Source organism: Strigops habroptila, chromosome 10, assembly GCF_004027225.2.
Source record: "Strigops habroptila isolate Jane chromosome 10, bStrHab1.2.pri, whole genome shotgun sequence".
NCBI lineage: Eukaryota > Metazoa > Chordata > Aves > Psittaciformes > Psittacidae > Strigops > Strigops habroptila.
The window spans coordinates 32488723-32509150 of NC_046359.1; the positions used below are offsets into that span (position 1 = coordinate 32488723).

Consider the following 20428-nt stretch of genomic DNA (forward strand, 5'->3'; position numbering starts at 1 on the left):
CGAGCCATTTTTAGTGGGTGTAGTTTGGTATTTGTAGTGGTCACATATCCCATGTGTGCATCTATATTCTGGATGTCTTGAAAGCCTGGCCCCTTCTTTTCCCGGGCACATTATTGACTTTGTCAGTAATGGATCTGACTTGATGACAGTATTTAGAGCAAATTGAATGCAGTGTGCTTTCAGCTCCAGCATTCAAGTCATATATATAATGTTCGTGGCACAGACATTTATCTCTTCATGTAGTAGCTGCTCAGTGAAGGAAGACAGTCAGGGAATCACCCGCTGTTGCAAAGATGAATGTGGGTGTCTACACCTCCAGCTCGTTACATGAGCAAGAATCATTCTTAGCTCTGCAGGCCAAACCACCAGATTCCTCATTCTTCACAACTACATTTTGGTCTTCTCTTGCAGAAAACTGGTTCCTAGATTAGGTGGTTTGGGGTTTTTTGGTTTTGGGTTTGGTTTTTTTTTTTTTTTTTTTGGTTAAAATTAGATGATAATGATAAAAATAGCCAGCAATGAAACCGTGGTCCTGCAAAGCTCAGTAACAAAACTTTTGCTAAGTTCAGTGGGGTTCAAATGTCACTGTTACTAACGCTAAGTTTTTCATACAATAAAGCCAATCTTATCGTTAGCTGCCACCAAAAATTTATGTTTCCAGTGTCCCTCCCCTTTTCTTGCCTTAACACTGGTGTTCATCTGAGTCTTCAGGGAGCTAGAGCTGCAGACAACTAACTGAGCAAAAGATACAGGTTTAGCTGTCTGAATGGAATCCCATGATTAGAGCAGCTTAGATCTAGCTTGAAAACATGCTATCACTAGTGTAGTATTTGTCGTTTGTCTTTCTTATGCTGCCTTATTGTTTTTCCCATTCGGGATTACTTCAGTTTAAAATTTGGAGTACCTGCTGACTTGGCTGATCAGTCAAAATTTCTGAAGCAAAGTAACAAATTACCAAAGATTTCCCAGCACACGCACAAAACTGGGATAAATTTGTTCACAGAATCATGGAAATGTTTGGGTTGGAAGGGACCTTAAAGCTCATCCAGTTCCAACCCCCTGCCACGGGCAGGGACACCTTCCTCTAGAGCAGGTTGCTCCAAGCCCCTGTGTCCAACCTGGCCTTGAACACTGCCAGGGATGGGGTAGCCACAGCTTCTCTGGGCACCCTGTGCCAGCGCCTCAGCACCCTCACAAGGAAGAACTTCCTAAGAAATCACTTCATGTAGAAAAGAAAGCAGCAGAGGTGCAAAGGTGAATGACAAATGTAGGAGTGGGTAGAGGTAGGACAGCTGAACAGGTAAAAGGAGAAGGGATCCCTATTCAGAGGGAAAGCATACTAAAAGAGGAGGAATACAACTGAAAATGTGAGAAATATACTAATAAAAAGGGTAAGAGTACAGTGATGAAGCCTGCTGAAAACATTAAGGGATATATATTGGTTTACATTTTCCATTTGGGCTAAAATTAAATTTAGTTTTGTGGAAAATGTTTTTACAAAAGCTTCTTATTAAACTGCGTTAAATATTGCCCTCAGCTCTGCAGAGCATATTGATTTATAGAACCCATTGATTTGGTATGTTCTGTCAATTGGCACTGTGGCCAACTGCCCTGTCTCCCATTAGATTTGTGTTGGCATTTTAAAAAAGATTGAGTCAACAACCCTTCCACCTCTCAATCACAGGGGAAAAAAAAATGTTACTTGCAAAGCCTGCAGTCCATTTGTAAATGATTTGAAGTCAATATATGGCAGATCATTGCACTTGGAAACAAGCACTTTATTCTGTGCAGAGAGAAGGTTTAGCTTCTTAGCAAAACAACCCTTCTAGCTGTGGATGGTGTTTCACTGCGAAGCTATTTTTATGACTGGCTAAGTCACTTAACATTCCTTTAGAAGCATTTGAATGCATTATAGCTTTCCTTCTGAGAATCTTTGAAATTGCAATTTATAGGAGGTAAAGAACAGATCCCATAATAATTTTCTCTTAAACACATTTGAAATTAGACACTGGCACAGGGTGCCCAGAGAAGCTGTGGCTGCCCCATCCCTGGCAGTGTTCAAGGCCAGGTTAGACGGGCTCAGCTCCCAGTCTCTTTGAATCATGATGCCATTATGCTCATGGAACACAGAGTGTGTGTTCAGCGATGCAATTAGTTTTGTGGTACCTCACTCACATGTATTAGATCATGGCTTTGGATATAGACTGTTCAAAGTCTAATGAAAGTTTGTCACTGAGCTATAGCAGCCACATGTGGAACCATCTCATACTCCTTCCCTCCCATGGGAGCTCAGTCATTGATGGACATCACTTAGGGAAAACAGTTCTTGCCTCCCCTAGAAAGCCAGTTGAGGCTGGGTAGGAAGGAAACAGGCTGAGATACCCCCGTATTCAGACCCGGGTGGGTTTGAGCTTAGCCTCTTGCACAAGTTGACAGCAGATCCTTGTCCTGGTTTTGCAATTGGGCTGCATCTATCCCACCGGGTCAGCAGAGGAAGCACTGAGATTTGTTTTTCAGACGTATTCATTGTAATGAGACATTGAAATCGCAGTGAATTCAGAAACCAGTTCACCAGAATCCAACAAAGCTACAGAAAGTCAACCACAAACAGGTCTAAAATGATAGCATGCAGAGTGAAAATTAATATGTGTCCTGTAAATAATTGCCTTCATGCCTCATTGCAAATGCAGTAGTTAAACATTCTTGTCTTACGAGTAATTTCCTATTCACAGTTTGTGGGAAGTCATAAACGTAAAGAAAACAGGTTTGGGGTCCTTTTGTTGGGTTTTTTTGTTTTGTTTTTAAGTCTGCTAATTTCAATTCACGAACACCATGGGAGCCTGCAATTCCAATTTTCTTTTCACAGTATTAATGAAAACTGGGCACTGCAAATAGTCAGATTTTACCCTCTAAATTTTAAACCACTTAGAAATACAGTCAAGAATAATAATTTTCTAATCCATTATTACACGATGTAAAACTGTGCTCAATTGCTATTATTTCATGCAAAGTTTGTCGTAAGTGCTAGAAGAGGCTTTTAAAAATCAGTCTCTTCTAAGCCGGTCTTTGACACAGTCCAAAACAGCTGGTTGTATGCTGTTGAGAGGAAGAGTTGTGCATCAGAGAAGTTGTTTTAAGAGGGCATCATTGCACCACAAGATGACTTTTATTCCTCCCAGTGTTAGGCATGGTCTGAGCATAACTACAGTCTTTATGATTTTTTTCTTGTTCCTAATCAAACCATCCTCAACTTATTATAGATTGGTTCAGGTTGGTTTGGTTTTGGTTTTTTTTTTTGAGATTGGCTTTTTAGTCTTAAAAATCAGGGTCATTTTTATGACATTTAATCTTAACATTCACCTTCTCATTTACAATAAGAAACTTTATCTGGGATGAAGTTAGTGTCTTTTTGATGCTGCAGACACTAACAGAGACTGCAATCGAGTAGCAAAGTTACCCATAGGTACACCTCTGCTGCTGGGCCAGGAGACAGTGCGTCTGCCTGGTTCAGCCATTAAGATGCTGGGAAGGAAAATGCATCACGTGAGTTGGGAAGCAAAGAGCAAGATTTCTGTAGCTTTTTAATCTTCACTTGCAATCAAGTGTTGACCCTTGCAATAATTCCTGTCTTGCAGGGGAGAGAAAAAAATCCAAACAGGTAAATTCCCGTTCAGTACTTGAGTCTTAGTCAGATAAAGCCCTCCTTAAATAGAAGGCAGCTGTTTCTGCAGTATTATGGATGAGGATTATTGATTTACGTAGATCCTAAAAGCGTAGGCTGGCCTTTTCCCAGTGGCCTTTTCCTCCCTGTCTCAGAATAGGACACTTGTTTTAGCACATGCTCCATTAGCCTTTCCTACCTAAAATGCTCACAGACAAACCCATGTGCTTTGTAAAACTTTCCTCTTATTTCCTCCTCCTTCCTTTATCTTGAGAGGCCCTGCTAGGTTAAAAGCTTATTTTAATGTAAATGGAAGAAAAATAGCAAGAAGTAATTTCCCTTGCTGAACTGCTCCTTATACAGAAGACCAACCAAATGTAACAACAGATGCTTTGAAAAACGTTGTAAGTTTAAATAACGTTAATGTAGTGGTTGAATATTCCTCAGACAGATGGGCTAAATGAGATAATTGTGAAAACATTCTTAAAAATAAAAGGATGCCATCAGGTGAAAGGCAGGAGTTTAGGTAACATTGAAAAATATTCCTTACATGTTTTTTTAGGCTGCAGTGTTAGAAGAATGTTTTCCTCTGAGCAAGCTGTTAAGTGTCATTTAGTAGACATTAATTCTAAAGTTAGTTGATGGCATTTGGCCCAAATGTCTGTATTTTCAAGAGAAAGAGCAGCTGTTAGTCCATCAGGTATTGACAGAGTTTATTCAGTTACTTCCACTAGTTTTCAGACAGAAATTAATTTCCTGAAATCACATACAGTAAGATAAGACTTTGTCTCATTTTCATTCACTGTGGAAATACTCAGGAGTCTGTGTTGTGCAGCAGTGCACTGTCTCTTGTAAAATGACACCCTGTGTGTAAAAGAACTTTAATTTTCCACAATAGCTACAATGAAGAAACAGGATCTAAACCAGTCACTGACGACTTCGAGGCAGACCACATTTCTTAGTAGGGTGGCATCGACCCTGAAATGAGCAAAAATCTTAGAGCCTTTTGAAGCGAAACTTCAAGCTCTCCTGTGTAGTCATAGAAAATACCAGTTGCACCAACTCGTACCAACTAAGAATGTTCAGAGGGGAAGGGAAAAAAACAAAAGGAAGTTAAAATACTGTTTGACACGAATGACAGTTTTCTCGAGTCTTACTGTGGTACCTCTGTTCTTTCAGCCAAATTAAATGTCATCTTCTCTAAGCCCCTGTGGGATAACTGCTAGGAAGTGGTGTTTCAACAGTAAGAACACAAATCACCAATAAATAAATGATGAATAGCACCAAGGTGGGGAGGGAACTTAGAGCTTTTGGGGGTTTGTGGCTTTTTTGCTGTGTTTCATTAGTCATAGGCCAGTTGTAGATGTCTGTAGCTGGTGGCTGCTTCTGGTTGTCCAAACTTGTTGCAATTTTTTTAAGCAGCGCCGATAGTTTGAGTGACATTACCTTTAATGGAGCATCCTAAAAATTGTCAGCTTCCTGTCTTTACGGTACAAAAAAAGTGATTATGGGACATTGTGTGCTTTGGTGCACCTTGAGCAAGACACTTCTCTGATACACTTCAATAAAATGCTAGTTGTAGGCAAGGCCTGACAAAGCTATCATCATGAATATACTGTAAAACTGTTTACTAATACTCTTAAGTAACACTTACAGTTTACTGACTGCGTTTTTAGCCATGCATCATGATTTAAAATGTGGTTTCTGTAAGCTAGCCTGGATGATTAATGAGTCTTCTGCACTGCTCAGTGGGAAACCCTGGTTCACTCACTGCTCTTTTCTTGCTCCTGAGCTCAGCCAAGGCTGGCAGTGCTGAGGGTACACAGCTTCTCAGTTGGGACATGCTGCTCTAATCAGAGGAATATTGCACTTACCCAGGTGACTTCATTTTTGTCCATCGCACTTGCTAAGTTATGCAAGAAGATCCTTCTTAGCTATTGCCACCTAAAGTGGTTCTGTACAAAGATCTGCCTCCAAGATCATCTCCAAAATGCAGTGAAGAAAGGAGATAATGGAAAATGTATAGGCATTGTGTGTGCTGTGAGCATTTAACCTAGAAGTCCCTCCTGGAATTAGTCTTTCATTCCACATGACTGTGCAACGGGACAAAACGTGCCAGGCAACACAATAGTTCCTATCAAGAAGACTTTACAATCTGACGTATAGGTCAGTTCAGTTCATATCACAACTGAAAAGACCAGAGTCTGGTCTGGGAGGTGGGTTCTTAGAAGGCTGGGCCCTTGCTCCGTGCAATTTGAGAGGTTTTTTTCTGGCCATAAAGCATTGATTGAAGGAATGTTTGGTATTGGCATCAATGATGAAAAGATGGAATGGGAGAAGTTGAGTGAAGAATGCTCTGAAGCATAGCCACATTCAAGAAGGACTCTGAATTAGAAAAGAGAAGGTAGGGTTGGATAGCTCTTATAGTGTAATAAAAGTAAATGTAAGTAATTTGGAGAAAAATGAAGAAATACTAGAAAGAAAGGAGAAATTGAGAAGCTTGCTGAGGGAAGTCTAAAGGAGAGCTAAGCATACTTTACTTGCAGCCAATTTATTGGCTGCTATCAATTACTGTTAGGTGGAATTTTGATTTTTTTCACCCCCCATTCTGTTGGGTAGTCTGTCTTATCATCACTGTCTTCTCAGTAAGTACTATAGTTTCACTTTTTGTTCTTTACAGGAGAGAACGAAGAAGGGAGGGAGTAGGGAAGTGAGATCCTTTCCTCCCAGATGTTCATGTTCTGGCATTTCAGTTGTGGCACGCCTGTTATTTCAGATTATTTAGGCATTCTTTGCTTCATATCACATTTGGAGAAATTATACTTTTGAAGGCTGGAGTGAGATTTTCTTGGTTGTCATTCTCCTTGTTTAAAAGCCTGTTTACTTGTGCTGGCAGATGTGAAAATGGAATATGCAGCAAACCAAAATGGTTTTGGACTGGTAGAGTGGGGTACATTGATGGGCAGTCCTGACCCAGTGAGTGCAATTAGAAAGATGCATGTTTGTAGCAGGCAGATATGACTAATTCCAAAATGTGCAAACTCAATAATAACCTCTCCCTTATTTCATCATCTACCTACAGCAAATCCTACCAGGGCAGGCGGAGGAAGAGAGTACCCTGGCTCGTCCGAGGTGATCCGTGAATCCAGCAGCACAACAGGCATGGTAGTTGGGATCGTGGCAGCGGCGGCGCTGTGTATCCTCATCCTCCTGTATGCTATGTACAAGTACAGGAATCGAGACGAAGGATCGTATCACGTAGATGAGAGTCGAAACTACATCAGTAACTCAGCACAATCCAATGGGGCTGTGATCAAGGAAAAGCAGCCCAACAGCGCTAAAAGTTCCAACAAAAACAAGAAAAATAAGGATAAGGAGTACTATGTCTGATCTCAACATCTAAAAGAACGCTTGTATAGAAATAGTCTTCATTTTATCTGAGACATAATACAAACTTATTTACTTTACTTTTTATGAAGCACATTCAAAAACAAACAAACAAAAAAGACAGGGAATGCAATCAGAAAGGAAAGACTGTTTTTAAAAACAAGCATTTCATGCTCTTGTTTTTCAGAAACAGGAGCTGATAAATTCCCTAACATCCACAGTGTTTTCATTTACTCTGCCTGTCTTTATGTTGCTGGAACATTTCTGAAAGACAATGATGACACCACGCATTCATAAAGCAAGGAGTATTACTACAACATCAAGGCACAATATGAAACAAATCAAATTAAAAAACACAAAACAGGAAAAAAAAAGAAAAAAGAAGCTACCTATGATTCTGGATTTAGCCAAAGTGCTAGCGCTTTCTTGAGAAGTAAGTTAGTCTTATTGTCAGAGAAGACTGTCATTATATATGGTGACTCAACAAGCAAACGTAAAGAGTTTGCCGTCTGGTGCAGTGAAGCAGTGATTGGAAACTTGCATTTGAGACAAAGTGCTGGCTTTTCTGAAGACTTACGTAGAAATACTTTCAAAAAGCCCCTTTCTGGTTGTGAGGAAAATAGTACGGAGGCCTTATTTTCAAAAACAAAAACAAAAATCTGGAATATAAGGCACATTTCCACAAAAAAAAAAATCATTTAAAAAATAAAAAAAAAGGGAAAAAAACAAGAGGGCATAGATGCAATCATTGGGAAATTTTCATGCACGCTTAATATGTTATTACATATGTTTATATAAAAACACATCTATATGTGCTTTCTGGACTGTGATAAGTGATGTTTTATAGCCTGTTGTATAGAAAATGCAAACTATATCTGCTCTTCAGCCATTTTTGGTAAACTCAATGTTATAAGTGTTGCTAGGTATAGAGAGTTTTATGACATCTGGAGCAACAGACATACTTCAGTTTTTTTGCAGCCATTATAAATTGTCCCAGACTTCTTCCCCTTTCTTTTATTTTTGGTTTTTTTCTTTCTTTTTTGATTTACAGTGTAGTGGTTATACTAAAGGGGGGTGTGTATGAATGTATATAAGAGTCAGCTAATTTTTTTCTTACCTGTACAGCCTCTATTCTGTTGCAATTAAGTTTTGGTAGTTTGTATGAAAGAAGTGGACTAGAAAGCAAAAATATATCTCTACTGTAATTTGTCTTCTCCCTCCTATCCCCATCTCTTGCTCCTGATATGCATCAATGAAGTTGATCAGAATGGCCAATTTTCCTAGAAATACACGTTCATTAATTAGCTAAATATTTAGTGACTTAAACTGGCCTTTGGCTTCCAGTCAAAGCTTCACTATTGGAGAGCACGGTTTGCCTTTCAGAAACCTTGTTCTTAAGAAATTATGAGAATGATGAGTTTCTTGAGAATCTTAGGAAGTATCATATAGTGTTTATCTGGCATTCAGTTATATGAACGACAGCTACTACAGCATTGGGTGGTAAAAGATCTAAAACAACCCATTTTAATTATCCAGGCTGATTCCACTGCAGAATTTACCCCTTTCTCCAAAAACGAAATAATCTCGAGGTACACAATAGTATTTTTCAACGATGGGCATTTTGACACATGAAGAAGTATTTTTAGCTGAGTTGATTCTGTAGTATTGCAAGACATCATAACCAGACAAATATAAGTTCATCATGTTTTAAAGTAACACGTAGCTTTTCTCAAATATATGAGACATTAATGAATTTTAGTTAAACATATAAAATATAATGCTGTAATTTACATGTTAAGAGGTTTTTTTCTAGTATTATTTCATTAGGTTCACAGCAATAAATCATAGCGTAACATTTTATTTACACGGAAGTTCAAAGGGAATACATTAGAGAGAAAGAGGGTAGTTCAGCAGAAATCAACCAAATCATTGGAGGGCCTCTTGGGAGGGATATAGATGTTTCATACTTTACAGACAGGAAGGAGGAATTTAAAAGTAGCTTTAAACAGCAGACACAGAATATTTTCTTGTGTGTTACTCACTGTAGCTGATGAAAAGGCTGGAAACTGGTACAGCTATCTATCTGGGAGTCAGAGCACTTTAAAAATACATGTAGCTGACATGAAAGCACCTCTCTTGAAGGTTGCCAACCACATCGAGGTGTGTCATGTTGCATTTGCAGACAGTTTTTTTCTTTTCATTAGCATTTACATGAAAACAGGTTCACCAAATCCATCTGATGTTCATTTCTTAGGTGGTTGTTCACCTGTGGCATTCATAATTTCTCCCACCTTTACAAGACAGCTGTACTCAGGGAATGGCAGGGTCAGGGATACTGGAGCTCATTGCTGGAAGCAAGAGACTTCAGCTGGAGGGGGGAAAGAAGTTGAAAGCCAGGAGGTGTTCAGATTTCAGTGCTGGAAGATACGTAGAAGAACAAGAATAATCTGATGACAGGAGACTGGACATGATGGAATATGGTTTGGGCGAGATCAAATGGTATTTTCTGCTTGGTATTGATTGCATTAATGAAATAGCATGGTCAGGTCAACTTCCAGGCAGTTTGGTAGATTAATCTTTAACTAAATCCATACATCAAGGAAAAAAAGATCTGCTACTACTGTAATAAGCAAACACAATTTTAACACTGTTTCTGAAGGTTCTCCTTTTTCCTCTTTAATTTCATAATTTAACAAAAAACAAATATGGATGTATCAGAAGTGCCAGCAAATGGATATAAAATTCCTTTTTGTTTAAAAACAGCAGCAACAACAAACAAACAAGCAGACATAGACCAACTACCTAACATAAAATTGGATCCTTTCTCTATAATAACCTAATTTGTCTGACTGAGATGGCTTCATTTCTATGACTGTATTGTGTTGCCTTTTTTAACAAAACACTAAATAACATGTGAAACTTTCAACCCTAAGACATCGACGAGAGGCCCAATGCCCCTAACCTTATAGTGCTTTCTGTGATAGATATTTACGATTTTTTTATTTGTTGCAAGGCCAATTTATTCATTATTGGAAATGCTAAGCAAGTGGAATTTACTGTTTTGTTAATAAAAATGTTTCTTAATACAAATGCTGGCTTGTTTCTTCTCTGGCTCGTAGCACTGGAGTACCTGTTCATCTTAAAGCAGTGGAAAAAAAAACCCATGGTAAATTGGTATGAAGTTACAGACATTCATGTCAGGAAAAAGTGACCTCAGAGCTCTTCATACACTTAAGTGAAAACCTTCTACAAGTCTTGTGTTCAACTGGCCCAGTTAGAAAAGTATGAATTACATTAATGCATTGGTTGGTTTCACATAGAACTGCTTTGTTTGAAGTTTTCTGGGTTTTTGGTTTTTTTAATCAATAAATTAAAACCCCTTATGAATGGAAAAAGAATTCCCTTCCTTTCCACCATTTTTTTTTTTTCCTTTATTTTCTGGTGGGAAGAGGGTGGCAGAAGGTAAGGTAATGGGATAAAAAGCTAAAATTGAAAATACTTTTTCTTGTCTAGAAGATGGTTAAAAACATACGGAAAAATGAACGTATTTCAGGTCCTTAAAAACATTCCTAGATGATAAATATGAAATTTCAGTCGGAGCTAATCCGTTACATAAGTACTTCCCTATTTAGCATGGCATTTAAATTCATGGGTAACTTCAAGCAAACATCTAATCCTATTGATTTAAACAAGTGTCTAAAGTTGCCTAAATGTATTGCTGAATGGGGATGGAGTTAAGCTTTTGGATCTAAACTCCAAATGGAATTAAAGTATGTATCTTCTTTAATCACATCAGTAGCTTCTTTGACTTTAATGGGATTTATTCATCAGCTTAATTAGGTACAGACTGAAATATTCTAGATAATTTAAGTTCAGGAATATCTGGAGAAAATAGTCCCTATCTTCCATTGGTATAAAACAGTTTATAGTTAAACTTACATTCTAAACTGCTTTATAGTGGGATTAGTACTTTTTTTGTGTATGTGTTTTTTAAAATAAATACTGAACATTTCATTTAGTAAAATTCTTTATACACATTTAAAGGAGCTATAAGCTAAAGGAGTTACTTTTGTTCTACTACGAAAAAAATGGCCCGCATTTAATTATACACTTTTTAATTCTACACTCTGTTAATTTTTTTCTTACGTTCATACTATGTTCTTCTCCCTTTCACCAAAATCCTAATGGCCTCTCACTACCTGCATCATCCATCATCAGCTAACCACTTTAAGGGTTGGCCTCCATCATCAATCATCACTGTAGCCAAGTAGCTAAAAGCCCTCACAAGATGAGGGAAAAAGAGAAAAAACTAAACAACCTCCCCCAACACAACTTAGAATAAGGGAAACAGAGCACAGGTGTATGCTGTAGAGGACAACTGTGTTTGTTAATTCCCCCAGTGCGACTTCTTTACAGTTCAACAAAACAGTTTTAAATTTGGTATGTAGGTACTATTTTCATGTTGATTATAGAAATTTGCTTCTAAGTTCCATACAGTCCTGTTTAGAGGTGCTTGGAAGCATTGTGCTGGGGTAACCCAGATCTGTCAGTACAATTTTATTTAGAATTAAATCTATTTGCTTTATTTTGAAGCCCCATTTTGTTAGAGTCTGTAAGTATTTCAGCATTAAAATGTTTCTGGCCCTCATGGGAGTGAGGAGAAAGAGAAATCCATACTGCATTTAAATTGATTTATGAACTGATGAATGCTTGGGGATGATAAAATTGCTTGCCTTCCAGCCTCTGATTTGTCTGGATGGCGTGTTCCTCCTTTGGTTGTTCACTGCTCTCCATGAAAACAGAAGTATCCCCTGCAGGTTAAGCTTTGAGCTAGAGATTTCAGAAGAAAAAAGCAAGTCATTAATATGGGTCTGCTCAGTTTTGTGAGGTGCAGGGCCAGAACCCACCCAGCCCTTTGCTCGCTTACTTTGGAGGCTTCTTCCTACTTAAAGGCTTTGACAGACTTCAGCCATCACCTATGGAAAAAACCACGGCCCCTCACCTTTCTCAATTACTACCATACAAATACCTTCACTGTTGTTCAGAACAAGCAAATTTTCATGTGATAGTGCTCCTCCAGTGGGGCTAAAGTGGCAGACTTTGGGTTTTTAAAGAAAAAAACATGGGGACACAAGGGGTGGTTATTTCAAACAGCATGGGATTCTCAGCGAGTAAATTGCCTTTAAGGACAGTAATTTCATGCTGGCATACACTTGAGAGGTTTAAAAATCCAGGCCACTAATCCTCACCAACATCCTTTCGGTAAACAATAAAGACATTAGCTTATTTGTCAGCGAGTGCAGGAATCCGACAATAAGGCTATCAAAATGTGAACCTGTCAGTCTTACTGCAGCAAATAACATAGGAGAATAGAATCTGGGCAGCCAAAAATAACTGCTGGCACGTTGGCTGGACTCATGAGTGAGCACGATTACAAGCCAGTAAGCATTTATCGGATGATAAATAGCAAAATACTTCTATTATTCATCATTTGGGATGCAGCAGGCTGACAGAACACAGGGGCTGCGCAGCTGCATGGGGTTTTTCAGGCCCAGGGGCCTGGTTCAGGCACCCTCCGGTTGGGGAGTCTGGGCAGGTTTTACACAAACAGGAGCTGCCCGCCAGCTCACTGGCTGTTTCCAGATAAGCCTGCCTTTTCCCTTTGAAAATCAAGCACATTTTCTGGGGAAAGTACAGCAGATTGCCTCATGAGGCAAATCAAGTGCCTCCAAACACATGTCACAGCACAGCCAGCATTATGAAAACAGACACTGTGGCTGTGTGGATGCAGGTCTCAGGGGAAGCCTCCATCCTGCTCAGGAGAGCCCCGGCCTCGGGCACGGTGGCTGAACATGGTCCAGAAATGAGGGCTCCCACCTCACGGTGGTGGCAGCCCCTGCGTGCAGCAGAAACCTCAGCTCGGCAGCGGCTTTGTGCTCCCCATGCACAGCAATGGCGGCTCAGGGAAGGGTGCTGGGCGAGGTGCATGGGGAAGCCCTGGACACCAGAATGGGCTCAGCTTGCGCTGTGGGGAAGGAAAGCAAGGGCCAGGACATGAGGAACGGCTTACTGTCCCTCATGTTGTCCCGAGAGGGCCCTCCTTGCCTTCCCTCCCACTGGGCCCTGTGTTTATACTCTGACAAAATGGCGCCCCCCCCGCCCGCGGGGACAATGGACGCCTGCCACACAGTGTGTGATCGTGCGTGGCGCTTCTGGACAGTGCTGGGGACAAGGCTGTCGAGGTACCAGCGTCTTGAGGTATTTTTATATATTATATAGTATATATGTTGAGGTACCATTTTCCTTTTGGGTTTTTTTTAAGCTCCTACAGCTGTGGCAGGGCTGAGGCACTCCGAGCCACATTACCACAGCGAGTGTGGTGTTTTGGGAGATGGTACAACCCCCTGAGGGTGGGCGGCTGTGAGGAGGGAAGACACAAGGGCTGTGGGCCTGGGTGTGGTATGACTATAAAAATGGGGGTTAATTCCGCTGCGAGGGCCTCACGACAAGGACTGACTGGATGGGGACCTTGCCACAGGGCTCGTGGCTTGGCTAGGCTGGGGCAGGCCCAGGTTTTACTCAGCTGCTGAATGCCTCAAAGGAAAAGTAAAAAGGTTTCTCAAAAAGGTGGTGGCATAGAGAATTTAGGAATCTAATTAGTTAGTTTAGTGGTTTTTTTAGAGTTTTACTTGCCTGTGCTTCACGCCAGAGAGGAGAAGCTCAGGCCTCCTGTGCCAGGGGAAGGAGGCCAGGTAGCAAAATGCGTCCTACACGCATTAAACTCACCCTGCAGCAATATGGGTATCCCTAATTTTGTGGAACACTGAACCACAAAGATTTGGATCAGGAATTTGACTGAGGGTGAGATCCAGCAGCATGTTTTGTTAAACCTTAAGGAGAGGGAAAAGCTTCAGCACAAGGCGATGTAAAAACCTTAAGGAAGACAATAACAAACTGCCAGTTTCCCTGGGAAATCCCACCCCAGCTGCCATTGTCTGCTTCTCAGCTTTCCAGGCTCACGGGTGGGTTTTATTCCTTGCTGATTACACATGGAGACGCAGCAGGCTTGTTTTGTCTAGATGTCTGTCAGTCTTGCTTGCAGAAGGGTTGCTCTGTTAGCCAGTGCAGAGCTGCTTGTAACCACCAGACCTTTCACACCATGTGTGAGCTAATTGTACAAAGATATTCCTTTAGATTTAGCCATTAGTGACAGCTAATACAAAGCAAGGACTCACATCAGGGCAGAATTTAAATGCCAGAACCACTTCCTCCCCTGCTTTTTGGGTTTTTACTGACTTCCATTTGATTTACAGGGAAGAACCAATGCACAGGACAAGAGCATGCTCCATCGACAGGAAAAGAAACCCCATAAGGTAAGCAGGTTTTGTCTCATGCTATTTAGCAAATCCCCATATAGTAAGCAGAAGACTTTCAGGTAATTGCTTTATTTAAGTCTTGGTTTGTTGATGGATGCTGCTTGGGAAAGGCATGTTTATGCTCAGCTTTCCTGAAGACTGAATTTATTTGGGAGCTCATTTATACCTGTCTGCAGGCTGTCTTTTAGGGAAGTCTTTCAAAATGCTGATAGCACAAATATAGCAGTCATTAGCTAGACCAGTTTCTTATCTATTTTAATAGATTTCCTTGAGTAAGGGTTGCAGGATTTGACTCAACGCTAAGGCTACATTTGCACCAGCAAGTATAGCCCAATAAGAGTAACCTTACAGGGCAAAGCAGTCAATGCTGAGGAGCTGACCTCCATGTTGCATTTCAGGATTTCCTTTGAACCAGTTGTAGTCTGGTCCCATAGACTGACTGCCAGTTGCTGGTTAGGTGGCATTAGGTGTGTTCATGGAGCTCATCTTATTTCACTTGGAAAGTGCCTAGTTCTTTCACACAGAATGCTCTGTGAAGTTAATTGAAGTGTAGTAAGTGGGAATAGCTGGAGTTGCTTCAGAACTGTACTCCTGATTTTAAAGAAAATTTCCCTCTTGGAACACTCTTTGTGCATTGCTGTGTGCCAGTGTGCTCCTAACAGTTCATTATAATAAAATTAGGATATTTTTAATGTCAGTATCTAGCCTCAAATGAACATTGCTGTTACACCTTAAGGCCTTCTTCATAGTTTTTACAGGACTTGGTGTCCTTGCAGTTCCCCAGGCTTCCTAGCATTCCCTCTACCCTTTTCTTTAAATCTAAAAAACCAATGGTTTGAAAGACCCGTTTCCTTTGAATAGGTTGAGATAAATATGGAGGAATTTTATATAGGTACTGTATGAGGAAGCCATGTTACGAACACTGGAATGACCAGTGGTGCAATGGCTAACTTGTAGAAATAAGCTGTAAGCAAAGCTGGTGCTGCTGGGGCTCTGGATGGAGTAGGTGAACTGGAAGAAATGGCTGGGGCAGAGCTTGGTCTGGCCACTGCTCAAAGAGGCAGAACTGCAGTGAACAACCCCGGTCTTTGGGAAAATCTACATGCAGATTTTGCAGCCCAGATCTGCCTTTTTTTTTTTTTTTTTTTTTTTTTTTTTTTGAGTTTTGGTAGTCTTTTCTAACCTAGTTCTTACCAAAATAAAATCATTCCTGTAAGAGAATTAATTGTAATCGATTTCCTGATTTTAGTCAATATTAAAGTCTACAAGAGATTGGGCTACATTTTGAGGTCTTTACTTGTATCTTTTGCAGATAGGAAAGCTGCTGTTTCCATTAAGATTGAAACTTCATTGCTGCTTTTAACTACAGAGTGATTATACTTCCCTCTAGCATACTAGATATTATTATGAACATTTCATATTCATTTTGAATAGTCATCATTAATGCCTTAGATTTCTCAGTGTTAGGTATCAAAGACTGGCAGCACAGACTGATGATAAGACTTCTAAATCTGAATTTTTGTAAATGACCATATTTGTGTTTAAGTGGCTGCTTATAAGTTTTTCCTAAGTTCCAAAAATCATCCTGAGATGTCTGTTTTTATTATTACATTTTTAAAAAATTGATTCTTTGATTCTGTGATTGCTAAATGTAGAAACAAAAGCCTGTTCAGAAACAGTTCACTTGGAGTTGAGAACAGTTCAATTTGGCAACAAGAACATGACTTCAGAGTTTTTAGGCATATTAAGTGAGCTTTTGGTATCATCTAAGTTGATTTAGAAATTTTAGAGACTTCAAATTCAAAAATAAACTTAGCATTATTCTTGATCTGTGTCTTGATGGGAGTTCCACACAGCCTGGGTGAGGGTTTCAGTGTGCATGAATAAAGTTGAGGCAACAGTCTGGTGCCTGATCTCGCATGGGGCCTTTCTGGAAGGCAGCTTGGCCAGACCTGCGTGTGAGTGTGGTCTTTGCCTGTTATGCTGTTCTGCTCCCCACATGCAAGCTTCCAGTGATAGCCCATCCGTGGGAATGATTACACAGACACTGCTGCATGCCAGCAAAGTCCCTGTCTCAGATCAGAACTTGGCATTATATATATTATAATTGGCATTGTATACTCTGAGGTATTAACTTCAGCATGAGCATGGATTTCATCCTGAGTGTGTAGCACCCCAACTAAATCAGTATATTAGATAATGCTACAGAAAGCAGACTCGGAGGAAAGATACAGCCCTGCAGAAGAATCCTGAACACAGAATATAGAAAAGCCAATCCAAGGAATCTAAAACCAATCTGATTTCCTAAAATGGACAATAAGCTAGTGTGGATACATAACTTTTGCAAAGTCCTTATGGCCTTTCATAACTTGCTTTTAGTTCAGCAGGCTGGTGAGATGTGGAGGTCCTGATGTTGCATAAATAATGCAGCCTAACAAAATGGGAACCATACAAACACGACACGTCAATTTTCCAAATTGTTTTCAGAAATTGTGCAGATACTGTGTAATGAAAGTGGAATAAAAATACAGGAGTGGGACTTTGTCAGAATAGAACAGAACAACAAAATGGTGAAGGTCACCAGCCACAGTAGTTGCAACCATCGGGGAAGATACAGAGGAGAGGAACCAGACAGCTCTGAGTATTCCTGATCAACAGTGAGATTCTGCTTTTGTTGCACCTTTGTAAGGCGCTCAATTCTGTAAATATTTTGGGGATGTTTGTAGTGCTTTCAGTTACGACTGCTAGACAGGGAGCTAAGACGGTCCAACATGGGTAGTGGTGGAGCTGTGGCAGCGCTGTGCTCAGCGTAGATTGGGTGCTCCAGAGGCTGCCCAGCTTCTCTTGCAGCTCTGTGGTGCCGCCGACATGCAGCCATCCATGCTGAAGCTGGCAAGTGTAATGTCAGCTCTGTCCCTCTATGCAAACTCCAGCATAGACACTCAGGCCTGTCTGTCGCACTCCCCAGGCAGAGGGTGAACCGTGCCTGCCTAAGCTGGCCTGTGGGGTGCAGTGAGGGGAAGGAAGGATCTGCTACAGGGAGAAAAGCAGAACCCTTTGAAGACAGTGGCAAAGCAATAGCAATTTCGTTCCTATGGAGCATGTTCAGTCTCTGCTGCAGGGTGGTCCTAGGGCCCCACTTGAATATGATTTGTGAAGTCTTATCTTCCTTCAGATGCTTATTGAACACTGTCAGCTGGAGCTAAACAGCCACATTTCTTTACTACTCCCATTATCATCCACCAGGAATTTTTGAAATGCAAAGAAGTGCTTTTGTCACTGCATATGCTTTTCCCTTATGGCTTGTGTGTGTGTGGTGTGGGTTGTTTTTTTTTTAACTCATTTTTATTCTAAGGCTGAGAAAGAACAATCAAATTATGTCAATTTTGACTTAAGTCATAATGGTCTTTCCAATACTTATGTTTCAAATAACTGAGCATTAGAGTGGTAAATCATTTTAATTGGAGTTTTTAAATATGTGAAAGCTTATACAAAAGGTACATTAAAAAACAACTACGAACTTGTTAATACTGTCCAATTAATTTCTGTTGCTACAGTGGTATACGTTCCAAACACTCAGAGTACATGAACCAGGCTACACAGCCTAAGACTTTCATTAAAATAACAGTATTTACAACATATGAAATGTTAGTATGTTAGGGAGAGTCTATTCTTCCAAGCATTTTGTCCTACTTAAAAATTAGATTAATTTCACCAGCATAGTGTGATTATTGAGTATGATTTTGCCATATAGAGGGCTTTTTTTACCTAATATTCCTGTACCCATGTAAGTAGAAATGTGGAAAGAAATTATCATTTCTCAAGCATCTACTGCTCAAATTGATCTTGCTTCCTGCACTAGCATATGTTTATCTAAGCACATGCATGTGCATATAAGTGTAATTGTAGCCATGCTGGTATGTTCAGTGGGAAGAAAGGAAGGAGATAACCACTCTATAGTAAATACTGACCTGTTTACATAAAACCTAAGTCTGAGCTTGCACATTTCAAGAATAAGAAGCTTCTTGATTATCTAGTTTTTCAGTGTGTGCAGTAGGGAATGAAAGTAGGAATGGAAGGAAGATGTTCTTCGTTAACAAAACTCCAATCACAAGTGAATGTTTATATCCACCCCTGGGCCACTACCAAACATCACAGCCATCTCAGAGGCAGACAGTACTGTGCCAGGGTGGGCCAAGGTACGTGTCTCCGGGTTAGCTCGTGGGTATATAGCTGAAGCAACTTTACAGAAGTTAGTTGCTTGAATTCCAGCCTTTCTCAGAAGCATTTTGTGTCAATGTAACTCTGTAGACTTCATTGCAAATTTTTATCATTGTACCAACACAAAACTGAGCCTAGCAGTATATGTCTGTGTCACTGCAATTTAAGGTTGAGACCTTCCTTCAACCTCTTACAATGGAGAAAGCTCTGCTTTCCCATGCTTCTGTTCCAGAGGGAACATTAAATTTCCATTGTTAGAGCACTGTAAACACAAAGAAAGATAGATGTAATCAAAAGGGTCTTTTATCTATTTTTTTATCTTATTAGAAAAATCAGCAGTTCTACAGCGCTGATTCTGAAGGTGTATAACACTGCTTTGTTACTACAGCAACAGACAGCACTGGCACTGCCACGTTACAGATGAACTGGGTCCTTTTGCAACACCAGATCAGAACTAAAATGGTCCTGATAAATCTGCTGTATGTGAAGTTAGTGGGGTTAAAAGGTAAACAGGACCAGTACAATATAGGAAAGTACCTTATTTTACAAGGAAGCTTCTGAAGTGAGTGTTTCACAATCCCTCAGGTCGGCACAGATGGGAATATGTACCAAATCTTCAGCAGTTAAATTAGTCCTTCTGGTTTTGTATTGTACTGTTCTGCAAAGGTTTGTCCTGTCCCTCGTTAAGGGACTGAGATCTCTAAGAAGGGGTAGGAGATAACTCTTTTCACAGTAGTAGAAAGGGCTGTGCTTATGGGAAGGACAGGACTTTCCCCAAGGGTCTTGATGTTAGAAAGATAACAGAAACGGCTTCATGTTGGATCGGCTGCTTCATGCTGAAGCAGACTTGCTCTGGTTTTTTTCTCTGCCTCCTTTGGGGATACGTGCAAAAAACACAAGGCATGTAGAGAAGGAGGGAAGGAGGGCGATCTTACCTTTCTTTCTCCTCCTTGCCCTTCATTCCTCCTCCTGTCTCTATGAAAGAGACAGGATCTCTATTCCTGCTAAGGTACCCTTACAAGTAAATACTGGATTCGAGTTGTTTCAGACCCTGAGCCCAGACAGACACTACAAACTGGTGCAATATGGATGCAGTCCAGCTTTCAAAAGCAGACAGTGATGTGAGCTATTATGTGCTGAGCTCTTTAGAAAAGCTGACCATAAGTTCCATTTTATTTAGTAAGACCCAGTCCATGCTAGCGTTTGTGATTCAGAAATAACTTTCATAAATTCTGCCAACACATTTTCTAGCAGAGAAGCTGCTTATACTGGGTAAAATGTGCCTGTGGCAAGAGAGGCTCAAAAGAAATGAGGGCTAAAATAACAAGCACAAAGCATTCTATTAGTGTAACTGTATCTAATTTAGCTCCAATTGCTGATATTGGGACTGCTTCTTCCCTTCTGTCTTCTGCACAGGGTGAGAAAGGAGCATATCCTTAGCAAAATACTACTCTGTCAAGGACAGTTTCAGATTGGCGTTGCCTCATCGAAGCAGGGTGAAAGCTAGCAGAGGGGCTATGGAGAACTAAATTACTGAAGTACAATGCCAGTCTGTGTTGGAGTAAGGCCACAGGATGGGATTGAGTTACAAAAACTCGTTAAAGCTATTATGTACTAACTGAGCCACTGTCTACATGTGTGCATGCTCTGAGATTGCCTAAAGAGTTGTGTGTCTTAGCTTAAGCAATAATGAATGAGGTTGAGGCTTGTGCATTTTGCCTTAACTACAGGGGGAAAAAAACCCTGTGGTGGAGAATGGTGTCCACGGAGGAGATAAGTGGTA

The 20428-nt window shown here is 40.3% G+C and overlaps 1 protein-coding gene across 41 annotated transcripts in view; it reads left to right on the forward strand.

Annotated features, from left to right (window-relative positions):
* The window catches only part of NRXN1 (neurexin 1), a 676494-nt gene extending 666356 nt beyond the window's left edge, over positions 1 to 10138 (forward strand). For 36 of the 41 annotated variants that reach the window (XM_030499083.2, XM_030499099.2, XM_030499100.2 and 33 more), the window contains one exon: positions 6744 to 7812. In XM_030499083.2, coding sequence (XP_030354943.1) covers positions 6744 to 7051 — 308 coding nt within the window. In that variant the 3' untranslated portion in view covers positions 7052 to 7812. Of the gene's footprint in view, positions 1 to 6743 lie in introns of all 41 variants that reach the window. The other 5 variants (XM_030499078.1, XM_030499116.1, XM_030499117.1 and 2 more) reach the window with 1 other exon arrangement.
* The last annotated feature ends 10290 nt before the right edge of the window (positions 10139 to 20428 follow it).